Raw genomic sequence first — 15,000 nt, 5'->3', positions numbered from 1 at the left:
AGCAGCAGCAGCAACGATAACGCACCTCGCGATCCAGTGTCCGTACAGCTCGCGGGCCGCGGTGCTGCCGCTGCTGCTGTGGCTGTACGGGTCTGCTGCTGACTGGGGCGCAGCAGCAGCAGCAGCAGGGGCGCCGGCCGGCGCAGCAGCAGCAGCAGCAGCAGCAGCAGCAGCAGCAGCAGCGGGAGACGAGGGCCTGAGCGTGGTGTTCTGCGAAACGAAGCAGCAGGCGTGCGAGCTGTCGCTGCTGCCGGCGCTGCGCTGCTGCTGCTGCTGCTTGCACGGAGACATGCAGCAGCAGCAGCGGGAAGCAGCTCTTGCTGCTTTCAAAAAAAAAGAAATTAAATGTCTCCTCGCTACAGATCTTGCTGCTAGAGGTTTGGACATAAAGTGTCTCCGTTTGGTGCTGCAGTTGTCTGCGCCGCGGGACGCTGCGGTGTACGTACACCGCGCGGGCCGCACGGGCCGCAGCAGCAGCAGCAGCAGCAGCAGCAGCGGCTGCAGCATTTTGCTCTATTCCCCCAAAGATGCTGCTTTTCTTGCTGCTCTCGAAGCAAAAGAAAACTTTTCTTTCTACAGAGTCGGAGTGCCGCAGCAGCAGCTGCTGCTGCAGGCCCGCAGCAAAGCCAAGCTGCAGCAACTCTGGCCCTCCCTCTCCCTCGACCCCCCCCCCCAAGCAGCAGCAGCGCAGCAGCAGCAGCAGCAGCAGCAGCAGCAGGGGCTGCAGGCCATCGTCGCCGCAGCCGCGCAGCAGCTGCTGCAGACCGAGCAGCCGCAGCAGCTCGTCGAGACCCTCCTGCTGCACCTGCTGCAGCCCGGCGCCGGCGCCCCTGCTGCTGCAGCAGCAGACACTGCAGCAGCAGCAGCAGCAGCAGCAGCAGCAGCAGCAGACATCTCCGCACTCTCGGGAAGACCCGGCTTTGTCTCCTACACTTTGACTTTTAAACCTCCTCCGAAAGTTCCTTTAAAAGGCTCCAGTGCTTATGTGTGGCGGGCGCTGAAGAGCAGCGCAGCAAAAGCAGCAGCAGCAGCAGCAGCAGCAGCAGGCACCCCAGCAGCAGCAGCAGCAGCAGCAGCAGAACAACTCATCGACCAAATCCAGGGAATGACCCTCACACTCAAGGGAGACGGAGCTCTCTTCGAAGTCCCAGCAGCAGCAAAACAACAATTCGAAGAGTTGCTGCTGCAGCAGCCCCACACTGCAGCAAACGCCCGCAGCAGCAAAGCCAGCAGCAGCAGCAGCAGCAGCAGCAGCAGCAGCAGCAGGGGGTTCGTGATTGAGCTCACGCAGCACCTCCCCCCGCTGCAGGACGCCCTCTACTTGGCGAGGCAGCAGCTGCAGCAGCAGCAGCAGCAGCAGCAGCAGCAGCACAAGCTGAAGCTAACAAATCCAAACCACATTTCTGCCCGAGCACTGGCAAGAGGGGGGAAGGGCTTTTCAAGCTCCAATAGAAGCAGCAGCAGCAGCAGCAGCAGCAGATTCAGCAGCAGCAGCAGCAGCAGCAACAGCAGGGGCAGCTTTGGCGGCAGCAGCGGCAGCAGCAGCAGCAGATTCGGCAGCAGCAGCAGCAACAACAGATTCGGCAACAGCAGCAGCAACAACAGACTCGGCAACGGCAACAGCAGCAACAGATCCAGCAGCAGCAGCAGCAGATTCGGCAGCAGCAACAGCAGCAGCAGCAGCAGCAGCAGCAGCAGCAGCAGCAGATTCGGCAGCAAGAGAAGCGAAGAAGACACATTTAAAAAGAGGCAATTTGGGGCCCCCAGGGCCGGCGAGCAGCAAATAAAGAAACAGAGAATGAAATAAAATTTAATTTAATTTAATTTAATTTAATTTAATAAAATTAAATTAAATTAAATTAAATTAAATTAAATTAAATTAATTTGAACAAATTAATGAAGTGGCGCCCCCGCCTGTCGGCCTCTTTTGTTCTGGGGCCGCGCTGCTGCTTTGCATTTGTTTCGTTTTATCTCTTTCTCACTTGGCTATTAATTTGTCTTTTTCTTTCTTTTGTTTGTTTATTTGTTATTTGTCTCTTTTATTATTTCTTTTATTTCATTTAATTTGTTGAACTTTATTTATTTATTTATTTTATTTTATTTATTTTATTTTATTTCCTTTCTTTATTTCATTCAATTCTTTTAATTCTTTTCTTTTTTTATTTGTCTTTTGTCTTTAATTCATTTTCAATTTTTAATTTAAAAACCAAAAAAACAGTTTATAATTATTTATTATTTTTCAGTTTTTTTAATTTATTAATTAGTATTTATTACTTCTCAAGTATTTATTTATTTAGTTAGTTTAGTTTTTATTTATTTATTTATTTATTTATTTGTTTATTTATTTATTATTTTATTTAGTTTATTCATTAAGTTGACTAGTTTATTTATTTATTTATTTATTTATATTATTTATTACATTATTAATTAACTTATTATTTATTTATTTATTTATTTATTTGAAATTAAATTGTTTTTTATTTTTCCCTTTGACTTCAAATGGGCCACAGCTCCTTTTTTAGTCTTTTTGTTTTTGTTTTTTATAATTGTTTTTATTTCCTTTTATTTCTTTTTAATTCTTTTAGTTCTACTTATTTCTTTTTTCTTTTTATTTCTTTTTTCTTTTCATTTCTTATTTCTTTTTATTTCTTTTTATTTTTTTTTCCCTTTTAAATCTTTTTTTGTTTTTGACTCTTTCTGTTTTTCTGTCTTTCTTTCTTTGACCCACAAAGCAAGAAACTGCTGCTGCTGTTGCTGCTGCTGCAGTGTTTGCTGCTGCTGCTGCTCTTAATGCTGCTGCATTTGCTCTTGCTGTTGCTGATGTTAATGCTGCTGTTGCTGTTAATGCTGCTGCTGCTCTTAGCGCTGCTGCTGCTGTTAATGCTGCTGCTGCTGTTAATGCTGCTGCTGCTCTTAGCGCTGCTGCTGCTGTTAATGCTGCTGCTGCTGTTATTGCTGCTGCTAATGCTGCTGCTGGTGTTAATGCTGCTGCTGCTGCTAATGCTGCTGCTGCTGCTAGTGCTGCTGCTGCTGTTAATGCTGCTGCTGCTACCATCTGAAAAACATTTACTTTGCAGTTGTTTTGCTGAGGTGTACATACACCTGGAACAAAGGCTGACTAGATCTTCGAATTTCAGCGACGGAGTTTGCAGTGTATAGGCACCTAAGTTGATTAATTTAAATCCCCCAGCAGTTTCTTTTAATTTATTTAAATTGTTATTATTATTATTATTATTTATTATTATTATTACATTAATTTATTAATTCTTTTGCACTAAACTTCACTTCTTTTGTTTGGATTTCAATTTAGTGCTGCGGCGGTGCGAACGCACGTCGCCGAAGAGCGGCGCCGGGGTGTACGGACTGCTGGGCTTCATTTTCGTTTTATTTTAATTTTGAGAAATTAATTTAATTTAAAATTAAATTAAATTAATTTAATTTAATTTGGCACACGAAGGGTTTAAAGCGGCAGCAGCTGGAGTGACTGCGTGGGCGAGCCGTGGCCGCGCTGCTGCTGCTGCTGCTGCTGCTGCTGCTGCGAGTACGCCGCGGCGGGCGCGGAAAAGCGGGGAATTTGCGTTTAAATGGATTAAAATGCGTTTTAGAAACAAACAAAGTCGAAAAGAAACTTTTAAAGAAATTCTTTTCTTTGTTTTGGCGGCGAACGGCGGCGGGCGAGCACTTGGACCGGTGGTGCGGTGTACAGGGTTGGGGTGTCCGTACACCTGAGAGTCGGGGTGCGTTCTGCGCGGATTTCGCCGCCGAAAGGCTCAAAAGAGTTTATTTTTGAATTTAAAAACTTTATTTTCGAATTTAAAGGCCCCCAGAGTCCCCAGGGCGGGCCCAGAAGTCCAAAAAGTGCGCGCCAGCCCCCGCCGGTCGGTCCGTCGCCGGGCGTCCGCGGCGAGCAGCAGCCCCACGGGGTACCGCCGCGCTCCGGAAAGCCATTTTGCGAGTTTTTAAGAGTTTTTGGGGTCAAATTGGAGCGTTTTGAGCGCATTTGAAGAAATAAAAAGTCGAAAAGTGGCGAGAGGAGCTCCAGCGACGCCTGGAGGCCTGAAAACGGCGACTTGAGCTTCAGCAGCGGCTTTTTTTCGCAGTTTTTGGCTTTTTCCAAAATGAAAATCAAAGTCGAAGCCACAGACCTCCGAGACGACAAAGTCTACACCGCCACCGTCGAGGGCTGGGAGACGCTGGACACAGTTCGCCAAATTGTGCGAAGTTTTATTTCTTTTTATTTCTTTTTATTCTTTTTATTCTTTTTATTCTTTTTATTTCTTTTTTATTCCTTTTTCCCCTTTTTAGACTTCCTTTGACCCCCACGCGCGAGTCAGCACCCCCAGCTCTGCTGCCTCTTTTTCCCGCCTTCGCGCCAGCTCTCCAACCCACTTTTTGCTGCTGCTGCTGCTGCTGCTGCTGCTGCTGCTGCTGCTGCTGCTGCTGCTGCTGCTGCTGCTGCTGCAGCTGGCGGACAAAGTCCCTGGGGCGACTCCGAAGGAGCAGTTTTTTTACATTCGCGACGAATTCATAAATGCTTCCATTCCCGCCGACCAGCTTCGCAAGAAGGCCCGCGCTGCGGGCCTGCTCGACGGCGTGGGTGGGTTTCTGGCTAGCTAGCTAGCTAGCTAGCTAGCTAGCTGGCTAGCTAGCTGGCTGGCTGGCGGGCTGGCTGGCGGGCTGGCTGGCTAGCTGGCTGGCTGGCGGGCTGGCTGGCGGGCTGGCTGGCTAGCTGGCTGGCTGACTGGCTAGCTGGCTGGCTAGCTAATCAGCCAGCTGAAAATGGCTGGGAAGTTGGCTAGCTGCCTGGCCGGGCAGCTGGCAGTGGCCAGCTAGCTAGCTAGTTGGCTAGCTAGCTCCCCAGATAGCTAGCCCGCTAGCGAGCCAAGTAGCTAGCTAGCTATCCATTCAGTTACCCAGCCAGCCAGCCAGCTAGCCAGCCAGCCAACTAGCCAGCCAGCCAGCTAGCCATCCAGCTAGCCAGCTAGCCAGCTAGCCAGCCAGCTAGCTAGCTAGCTAGCTAGCTAGCTAGCTGTGTGTGTGCAGAGGAGCCTCCTGGGGAGCCGAAGCTGGCGCGTTGTTTTCTTTACGTGAGCCCAACGCCTTTGGACTTCAGCGATATGCTCAACGACGGTCAGTTCCGAAGCACCAGCTAGCTAGTCTGCCCCGGCTAGCTAGCTAGCTAGCTAGCCAGCTGGGTAGCTAGCTGCTGTGGCTAGCTAGCTAGCTAGCTAGCTAGGTGGGTAGCTAGCTGCTGTGGCTAGCTAGCTAGCTATTTGGATAGCTAGCTAGGTGGGTAGCTAGCTGCTGTGGCGAGCTAGCTAGCTAGCTAGCTAGCTAGCTAGGTAGCTGGGCGGTGGGCTGGATAGCGGGATGGCTAGCTGGCTAGCTGGCTGGCTAGCTGCTCGCTGCGCTAGCTAGCTAGCTAGCTAGCTAGCTGGCGGGGTGGCTAGCTGCGTGGCTTTGTTCAGACTTAATCAAAAAGCTGCGGGGAAGCTCCCAAGGAGAAGTAAAACAAATTATTTTTAGACTGAAAGTCAAAGACGCAGAAAGCCGGCTTTGCATTCCCGTCGACTCCTCTACTATTACGGTGAGGGTTTAGGGTTTAGGGTTTAGGGTTTAGGGTTTAGGGTTTGGGGTTTGGGGTTTGGGGTTTGGGGTTTGGGGTTTGGGGTAGAGTTTAGGGTTTGGCGGGGTACGGCTCCTAGGGTCTGGGGATAAGGTTTAGGGTTTGCGGCGAGGGTTTAGGGTTTAGGGTTTAGGGTTTAGGGTTAGGGTTTAGGGGATAGGGTTTGGAGTTAACGGTATGGGGCCAGGGTTTAGGGTTTAGGGTTTAGGGTTTGATACAAATGGGGTCGTGGTAGGGTTTAGGGGCTCAGCATTAGGGTTTTGAGCAGGCGAGATGCTGGGGCCCCGGGCCCAGGGTTTAGGGTTTAGGGTTTAGGGTTTAGGGTTTAGGGTTTAGGGTTTAGGGTTTAGGGTTTGGGGTTTCAGGTGGAGCAGTTCAAGCAAATTCTGTTGAAGAAAATGGGCCCCTCATCTTTGACAGGAATTACTGCTGAGAAGCTGCTGCTCTACGAAAGAGACAAACAGCCTGGAAGACCCCTTGAGGCAAGAGGGTTTAGGGTTTAGGGTTTAGGGTTTAGGGTTTAGGGTTTAGGGGTTGGGTTTTGGGTTCAGTGGCTTGACGTTGCTGGCTGAAGCTGAGGAGCTTGGAAAAAAAGGCTTTGGGCTCAGGGTTTATTGTTTATTCTTTAGGGTTTAGGGTTTACTGTTTGTTTTTTAGGGTTTAGGGTTTAGGGTTTAGGGTTTAGGGTTTGCCGTCTAGGGTTTGGGGTCCACGGGACTGGCTTTGCCGGCTGAAGCTGAGGAACTCAAGAGAAACGGCTCCGGGTTAATTGTTTATTGCATCTTGTTTACTGTTTAGGGTTTAGGGTTTAGGGTTTAGGGTTTAGGGTTTAGGGTTTAGGGTTTAGGGTTTAGGGTTTGCGGTGCAGGGCTCGGAGATGCAGCCGCTGTTTGGCTCCAAAATTAAAATCGACATTGACGGCTATTTGATCCACGACGAAATCAACCTCCGCCTCATTGTCAAAAAGTGTAAGAACAAACATTTTAGCTAGCTAGCTAGCTAGCCAGCTAGCCAGCTAGCTAGCTAGCTAGCTAGCTGGCTAGCTAGCTAGCTAGCCAGCTAGCCAGCTAGCTAGCTAGCTGGCCGGCTGGCTAAGTAGCTAGCCACCGCACTCTCCCCCCTCCCTCCCAGCCAGCTAGCTAGCCAGCTAGCCAGCCAGCCAGCTAGCCAGCCAGCTAGCCAGCCAGCTAGCCAGCCAGCTAGCCAGCCAGCTAGCCAGCAGCTAGCCAGCCAGCTAGCCAGCTAGCCAGCTAGCCAGCAGCTAGCCAGCTAGCTAGCTAGCTAGCTGTGTGTTGCGCAGACCTGGGGCTGGTGCGCGTGGAAGAGCACTTGCTGCCGGTGTTTGACCACCAACTGTTGGAAGATTTATTTTTGCAAATTTTCCAAAAACTCGAAAACTCCCAACACAAACAAGTCCAGGCCCTCGCGCAGCAGCAGCAGCAGCAGCAGCAGCAGCAGCAGCAGCAGCAGCAGCAGCAGCAGCAGCAGCAGCAGCAGCAGCTCCACGCCAAGCTCAACGTGAGCCACGATGCTAGCTAGCTGGCTGGCTAGCTGGCTAGCTGGCCAGCTAGCTGGCTAGCTGGCTGGTTAGGTGGCTAGCTAGCTAGCTGGCTAGATTGCTGGCTAGCTAGCCAAGTGGCTAGCTAGCTAGCTAGCTAGCTAGCTAGCCAGCTAGGTCTGGGTTATCTGTCGATCTCTTTGTTTCTCCTTGGCTTTTGTGTCATTTTAATTCTTTTTTATTCTTTCTAATTCTTTTTAATTGTTTTTAATTATCTTTAATTTTCTTTTATTCATTTTAACATTTTTAATTATTTTAATTCTTTTAATTCTTTTTAATTCTCTTTTGTTTTTGTTTCATAGTCGTTTTAAATCATTTTGAATCTGTTTTTAATCATTTTAAATCCCTTTAATCATTTTTAAACCGTTTTAAGTCCCGTTCAGTGCAATTTAATTCATTTTCAATCTTTTTAATCGATTTAAATGCATTCAAACGCATTTAAATGCATTTAAATGCATTTAAATGCATTAAAACGAATTAAAAGCATTCAAAATGAATTAAAATTGATTTAAATCTTTCAAAGTTTTTATTTTGCGTTTCTTTAGGGCCATTCTTTGTCGCCAAAAGGCCGCAAAAGTCTCCAAAGAAAATTCGGAGTTCCTCCGGAGAGTTTGTGGCTGAGGGCTTTCGACGTCAAAGACAAGTCCCCCGTTATTGTTTACATTTAGCTAGCTAGCTAGCTAGCTAGCTAGCTAGCTAGCTGGCTAGCTGGCTGGCTAGCTGGCTGGCTAGCCGGCGAGCTGGCCGGCGAGGTGGCTTGCTGGCGAGATCGCTAGCTAGCTAGCTAGCTAGCCAGCTAGCTAGCTAGCTGGTTGACGAGATGGCTGGCTAGCTAGGTGGCCAGCTAGCTAGCTGGCTAGCTAGCTGGCCATTTAGCTAGCTAGCTAGCTGGCTAGCTGTGTTCATGTTGGTAGGTAGTTAAGTAGCTAACTGGCGAGCTGGCTGGGCGGGCTGATGTGGCTAGCTAGCTAGATAACTGGCTGGCTAGCTGGATGGATACCGTCGTGTGGCTAGCTAGCTAGATAACCGGCTGGCTAGCTGGCTAGCTAGCCATTCATTAGCTAGCTGCTCATCTGGCTAGGTACTTGGTCGCACCCTGTTAGAAGTACGTAGCCCGCAGGTTCGGTCTCGGCTAGCTAGGTAGCTAGCTAGGTAGCTAGCTAGCTAGCTACCTACCAAGCTAGATAGCTAGCTAGCTTGCTAGCTAGCTAGCTAGCTGCGCTGAAAGCTAGCAAAGGGCCACAGCAGAGCTGCCCCGGTCCCGTGAAAACAAGAACGCAATGCGCAGGTAGCTAGCCCCAGCTAGCTAGCTGTAGCTAGCTAGTCCCAGCTAGCTAGCTGTAGCTAGCTAGCCCTAGCTAGCCAGCCCCGGCTAGGTAGCCCCAGCTAGCTGACCCCAGCTAGCTAGCCCTAGCTAGCTAGCCCCAGCTAGCTAGCCCCGCCTAGCTATCCTCAGCTAGCTAGCCCTAGCTAGCTAGCTGTAGCTAGCTAGCCCTAGCTAGCTAGCCAAGTAGGAGCCCAGCTAGCGGCTCGAAAACAACATTTGAAGCTGTAAAAGACGAACTATATCTTTTTGACTTTTTATCATTTATTAATTTAATTACTAAACTTATTTATTAAATTTAATAAATAATAAATTTATGTATTATTATTTTTAATTTATTTGTTAAATTTATTTATTTATTTTTAATTTTATTACTTGGCGAGAAAAGCCCCGCCCGGTTCTTCTTCGCCAGTTCGAAAATAAATAAATGGTAAATAATAATAATTACAATTCTAATTACAATTAAATAAATTAAATAATAAATAAATAAATAAAATAAATAAATAATAAATAAATAATAAATAAATAAAAATAAATAAAAATAAATAAATGAAAATAAATTCAAAGAAAAAGTGCTGCGGAGTTTCCTCCAATTGGAGTAAACGCGGCGGCGAGTTGGGAATTTGTTGGATTTATTTCTTTGAATTAAAATTGCAATTAAATAATAATATTATTTAATTATTATTTATTTATTTATTTATTTATTTATTTATTTATTTATTTGTTTATTTATTTATTTATTTTGTTGTTCAGTCCTCCATGTTGCGTATAGACACCATATTCTCGTACTGCGGCAGCAGCCCGGGAACCTGCGAGCAGCAGAAGTTTGCAAAAAAAGTTTATTTTGAAGTCTTTTGAATTAATTTTAATTCTAAATGGCAAATTAAACATTAAATTCGTTTATTTCCACAAAATTTGAACATTAAATTCGTTTATTTCCGCCAAAATGCTCCATTAAATCCCTTTTTTGATGCCATTTAAGTGAAAAAATGAGTGAAACGGATTCTTTTTCAATTTCCCCGAAAAAAGGCCACTTCAGACTTTCCTCTTGTCTTTTTTTTCGCATTTTTCGAATTAAATAATGCCATTAATGCCATTAATGGCATTAATGGCATTAATTGCATTTAATTTTCATTAAATGCAAGTAAATACCATTCCTCTCTTTTGCTTCAGACTCTCCTCTTGTCTTTTTTTCGCTTTTTTTCGAATTTCCAGCTTTTAAATAATGCCATTAACGCCATTAATGCAATTAATGCCATTAATTGCATTAATTGCATGTATTTATTTACTTTAATTTTCATAAAAGTAAATAAATACCATTCCTCTCTTTTGCTTCAGACACTCGTCTTTTTTTTCGCTCTTTTCGAATTAAATAATGCCATTAATGGCATTAATGCCATTAATGCCATTAATGCCATTAATGGCATTTAATTTGCATTAAAAGTAAATAAATGCCATTCCTCTCTTTTGCTTCAGACTCTCCTCTTGTCTTTTTTTTCGCTTTTTTCGAGTTAAATAATGCCATTAATGCCATTAATGGCATTAATGGCATTAATGGCATTAATGGCATTTAATTATCATTAAATGCAATTAGTATTTATTTATTTTTAATTTTAATTAAAAATAAAAAAATACCATTCCTCTCTTTTGCTTTTCCAACTCCGCCGCCCTCGCCAACGCCTCTTTTCGCTCCGCCTCAAATAAGGCATCGTTGTCTCCGGCAAATTCCTAAATTAAAAACAAAAATAAATAAATAAATAAAATAATTAAAATAAATAAATAAATAAATAAATAAATAAATAAATAAATTAGTAAATATATAAATAAGGAAATAATTAAAATAGTTAATTAATTGGTTACTGGGTAGAGGAAAGAAATAAAAAAGAAAAGTGTTCTAATAAATTAGAAACAACAAATGCTGGTGGCCAAATAAATAAATATAAATAAAAATAAGTAAAAAAAATTAATAAAATAAATAAATAAAAAATAAATAAAATAAAAAAATAAAAAATACATTAAATAAATAAATAAATTAAATAAATAGACAAAGATGGTAGGAGTGACGAGGGCCACATACAGGGACCAGAAAACAAACGAAAAATAAAATAATTGAAAATTAAAAACACGAAAATAAAAACAAATTAATTAATAAATATAAATAATAAAAAATAAATAGTAATAAATAATAAATAATAAATAATTAATAATAAATAAATAATAAGTGATAAATAATAAAATGAAAAGAACAAATTATTATCCAAGAAGCAGACCCCAAACCCTAAACCCTAAACCCTAGCCCATAAACCCTAAACCCTAAACCCTAAACCCTAAACCCTAAACCCTAAACCCTAAACCCTAGTTTTGGACCTTGAGGGAGATGAGGAAGTCCCTCATGTGCTCCTGGAAACGGCTAGGGTTTGAGTCGACGCAAAAGTTGAAAAGGTCCAAAACAAAAGCTTCCACTTGTTTAGGGTTTAGGGTTTGGAAGCTGCGGCACAGCAAGTCTATCAGGCTCTTCCTGCAACAAAATAAACAACAAATAAAAAATAAATAAATAAATAAATAAATAAATAAATAAATAAATAAATAAATAAATAATAAAATAAATAAAAGTAAATAAATAAATAAAAGTAAATAAATAAATAAACGAATAACGAAGGGTAACAAGTGAATGCAAATGGCTAGACCGGATGGGCAGCTAGCAGCAGCAGCAGCAGCAGCAGCACCAGCAGCAGCAGCGCCAAGACGGGGAGCAGCAGCAGCAGCAGCAAGAAATGGACTAGCAGCAGCAGCAAGAAAAACAGCAGCAGCAGCGCCACCACCATTACCAAAGCCAACAGCAGCAGCACCCGAACTAGCAGCAGCAGCAGCAGCAGCAGTGCCCAGACGGCCAGCAGCAGCAGCAGAAGCAGTGCCCAGACAGCCACCAGCAGCAGCAGCAGCCGAACTAGCAGCAGCTGCAGCAGCAGCAGGCGAACTAGCAGCAGCTGCAGCAGCAGCAGCGGCGCCCAGAGCAGCAGCAGCAGCAGCCGAACTAGCAGCAGCAGCAGCAGCAGCAGCAGCTGACGTGACGTTTTCCTGGGTGAGTCCCTGCTGCTCGTTTTCGACGAGTCTAAATGCAACAATTCGGAGAAGAGACATGAAGATGAGGGTTTGGTATTTAAATCCGGAGCGGTGAAGACGATCTGTGAGAACTAAAAGTATTTCTTTCATCAAACTGAAGTAGTAGTTGCAGCAGAAGTCGTTCAGGACCTGCGCGTACACCCCAGCGCAGCAGCAGCAGCAGCAGCAGCAGCAGCAGCAGCGGCGCAACCTGAACGCCCCCGATCTTCGCGGAAAAACCCCCAAAATGGAGCAATTAAACGCGAAAATGAATTTAATTTAAACAAACTTTTCCGTTTTTGCAATTTAAAATCCAAAAAAAGACAATTACCTCGCGCTTTCCCTCGATCAGCCGCTGCAGGAACTCGTGCGTCACCTGCAAACCCTCCTCCGCCAGCGACGGGTGCTCGTGCTTGAACGCCCAAACTGCGCGGAAAGCGGCAAAAAAGTGCAGAAAAAAGCGGAAATTAAACTCAAATAAATTAAAAATAATAAATTAAAACAAAAATAAACGAAAAAAATCGAAAAACGAGAAAAAACAAGCACCAGACAGCGCCGGACGGAAACCCGACGGCGAAATGGTGAAGTGAACAAGTCCGGAAACTGGAGAATAAAACGGAAATAAAAAAAGAAATTAAAATTAAAAAAATAAAAATAAAATAATTAAAGTTCATTTGAAAGTGGAAGAAGAATAAAAGAGGCACTCCAAGGTGGAAACGTGAATCTGAACATTTCGGAAAATCGAAAAGAACAAATGGAATTGAAAACTTGAAAAAGATTAAATCAAATTAAATTAAATTAAATTAAATTAAATTAAATTACCTAAAGATTCCACAAAAGCCTTTAATTGAGTGGACGGCAAAGAAAATAAACCCGAAAAACAATGTTGGTTGGCTGCCTTGAGCAGCGCGTAGAAGCGCTCGCGGTGGTCTGGGTAGCTGCGCGCAAACCCTAAACCCTAAACCCTAAACCCTAAACCCTAAACCCTAAACCCTAAACCCTAGAGGAGGCCCCGCTCCCTTCAGAGGCCCCGCCGAATTACCTCTGGAAGTCCGACTTTATCATTTGAAGGGTGCAGTCAAAAATGTAGTCAAATATCACCGGCAAGACCTGCGCACACACAAAAACCCTAAACCCTAAACCCTAAACCCTAAACCCTAAACCCTAAACCCTAAACCCTCGAATCTTACCGAAGTGATGTGGGTATCCAGGCGGGACATGAGAACAGAAATAAGCGTGAGCACTTCGTAGTCCCTCGTGTCTGGGGTGTTGTTCCTGCAGTCCCACAAACCCTAAACCCTAAACCCTAAACCCTAAACCCTAAACCCCAAACCCTAAAGTCTTTGACAGCAAATGAAAGCTCCTTCGAGGCGATCACGGCCCTGCGCAGCTGCAAGTGTCTAACGGGCTTCAGACGCTGCGCAGCCAATCTCAGTGTAGGGTTTAGGGTTTAGGGTTTAGGGTTTAGGGCTTTCCGGTTTTGCTGCTTGAAAGGGTTTGCGCTGTTCACGCCGAGGGTTTGCGAGGGTTTAGTTCCCCAATGCAAATCCTCCAGGGTTTAGGGTTTGAATTGCACTCAGCAAGGGTAGGGTTTGGGGTTTCGCGGGGCTAGGGTTTAGGGTTTAGGGTTTAGGGTTTAGGGTTTGGGTTTGCCTGTAGTCCTGGAGAATGGGCTGAAGGACCTGTCCGAGCATGTCCGTGACGAGCTGCTTCCTGGCAGCAGCAGCAGCAGCAGCAGGTCCTGCTGCTGCTGCTGCAGCAGCAGCAGGATCTTTGATGGTTTCTGTCGTGAAAACTTCCAACAAATGCAAAGTTTCTCTTTTAAAAATAATTAAGTTTTTTATTTCTGAATGCCGAACTCTTCCGGGCCCTCCTGCGGCCACTTCTTGCAAAATGCGCTGTCCATACACCCCGTATATCTCCATCATCTCCGGATACAGCCGACTCAGCTGCGGCGTAAACGCAGTCCCCGTCGACCTGCAGCAGCAGCAGCAGCAGCAGCAGCAGCAGCAGCAGCAGTTGCAGCAGCAGCAGTTGCAGCAGCAGCAGTTGCAGCAGCAGTGGTGGCAGTAGTAGCAGTGGGAGTAGCAGTAGTGGAGTACGAGTGTTGGTGGTAGTAGCAGCAGCAGCAGCAGCAGCAGCAGTGGTAGCAGCAGCAGCAGCAGCAGCAGCAGCAGCAGCAGCAGTTGTGGTGTAGTGGGTGCAGTGGGAGTAGCAGCAGCGATAGCAGCAGCAGCACAGCAGCAGCAGCGATAGCAGCAGCAAGAGCAGCAACAGCAGCAGCAGGGGCGGTGTGGCGGCGCGGCCAGCCCCAAACCCTAAACCCTAAACCCTAAACCCTAAACCCTCGGACTTGGCCACTCTCTGGTTGATTCGGAGGATCTGCACGAGGCGTTTTGCTGCTTGAGGGTTGAAAAGGAAAAGTTGATTTTCTTTTCCACTTTTCACAATTTGCTGCCAAGCTTTCCAAGAGTTCGCCATCAAACCCTCGATGCAGCTCGCCTGCACTTCTGCTGCTGCACCCCACAAACCACCAGCAGCAGCAGCAGCAGCAGCCCCGTGCAGCAGCAGCAGCAGCAGCAACCCCGTGCAGCAGCAGCAGCAGCAACCCCGTGCAGCAGCAGCAGCAGCAGCAACCTCTTGCAGCAGCAGCAACAGCAGCAACCCCGTGCAGCAGCAGCAGCAGCAGCAACTCCGTGCAGCAGCAGCAGCAGCAACCCCGTGCAGCAGCAGCAGCAGCAGCAACCCCGTGCAGCAGCAGCAGCGCAGCAGCAACGGCGGCAATGGAAGGACGCCAGCAGCAGCAGCAGCAGCAGCAGGAGCAGCAGCAACAGCAGCAACAGAAGCAGCAATCGAAGGGCCGCAGCAGCAGCAAGAGCAACGCAAGTACGGGTGCAAGGGCAGCACGACTACGGGCAGGAGGCGCTGCTGACGCGCTAGGGTTTAGGGTTTAGGGTTTAGGGTTTAGGGTTTAGGGTTTGGCGTACGCGTTGCAGAGATGATGTGGCCAACAGCTTCGAAGAACAGCAGCTGCTGCTTGTCATCCAAAACCTCCGTTTGCTGCGTGTGGTTTTCTATCACGCTCAACACGAAGTTCCGCTCGTCCTCTGCAAACCCTAAACCCTAAACCCTAAACCCTAAACCCCAAACCCTAAACCCTAAACCCTAAACCCTAAAGCCTAAAGCCTAGAGGCTACAGGCTGAAGACAGCGGGACGCCTCCATCCCACCGCAACTCCCCACAGCCCAGGCGCCCACGCCCCTCCAAACCCTAAACCCTAAACCCTAAACCCTAAACCCTAAACCCCAAACCCTAAACCCTAAACCCTAAACCCTAAACCCTAAAGCCTAAAGGAGGCGTTGGAGGTAAGGAGTGTCGATGATTTGGTCG

The 15,000-nt window shown here is 46.2% G+C and overlaps 4 protein-coding genes across 4 annotated transcripts in view; 3 read left to right on the top strand and 1 right to left on the bottom strand.

Annotated features, from left to right (window-relative positions):
- ENH_00072950 (nucleolar RNA helicase, putative) overlaps positions 1-1,807 on the top strand; it is a gene marked incomplete at both ends in the record, with an annotated part of 3,360 nt that extends 1,553 nt beyond the window's left edge. Inside the window, one exon of the mRNA XM_013582726.1 lies at positions 1-1,807. This exon is cut by the window's left edge and continues 521 nt beyond it. Within this exon, the coding sequence (XP_013438180.1) occupies positions 1-1,807 (1,807 nt within the window).
- A 2,311-nt stretch (positions 1,808-4,118) lies between these two features.
- Positions 4,119-7,852, top strand: ENH_00072940 (hypothetical protein, conserved; the record flags this gene model as incomplete). Its single annotated transcript, XM_013582725.1, has 9 exons — positions 4,119-4,202; positions 4,465-4,597; positions 5,044-5,130; positions 5,469-5,587; positions 5,992-6,116; positions 6,178-6,235; positions 6,495-6,594; positions 6,927-7,144; positions 7,730-7,852. 9 exons carry the CDS (start codon positions 4,119-4,121, stop codon positions 7,850-7,852), a joined length of 1,047 nt encoding a protein of 348 aa, XP_013438179.1.
- A 3,011-nt stretch (positions 7,853-10,863) lies between these two features.
- On the bottom strand, positions 10,864-13,538 carry ENH_00072930 (exportin, putative; the record flags this gene model as incomplete). The annotated part of the gene is made up of 7 exons (XM_013582724.1): positions 10,864-11,026; positions 11,576-11,760; positions 11,942-12,036; positions 12,433-12,548; positions 12,653-12,720; positions 12,801-12,902; positions 13,293-13,538. The coding sequence occupies 7 exons, from the start codon at positions 13,536-13,538 to the stop codon at positions 10,864-10,866; spliced, it is 975 nt and encodes a 324-aa protein (XP_013438178.1).
- A 563-nt stretch (positions 13,539-14,101) lies between these two features.
- Positions 14,102-14,674, top strand: ENH_00072920 (hypothetical protein; the record flags this gene model as incomplete). The annotated part of the gene is made up of 2 exons (XM_013582723.1): positions 14,102-14,496; positions 14,607-14,674. Coding segments are annotated over 2 exons (463 nt in total), but the record flags the coding sequence as incomplete, so codon positions are not given.
- Positions 14,675-15,000: the final 326 nt, after the last annotated feature.

This window comes from Eimeria necatrix, genomic scaffold (genome assembly GCF_000499385.1).
Source record: "Eimeria necatrix Houghton genomic scaffold, Enh_scaff720, whole genome shotgun sequence".
Classification (NCBI taxonomy): Eukaryota; Apicomplexa; class Conoidasida; order Eucoccidiorida; family Eimeriidae; genus Eimeria; species Eimeria necatrix.
Note: the sequence above shows the minus strand (reverse complement) of the source record. Positions and strands in the feature narration are given on the sequence as shown.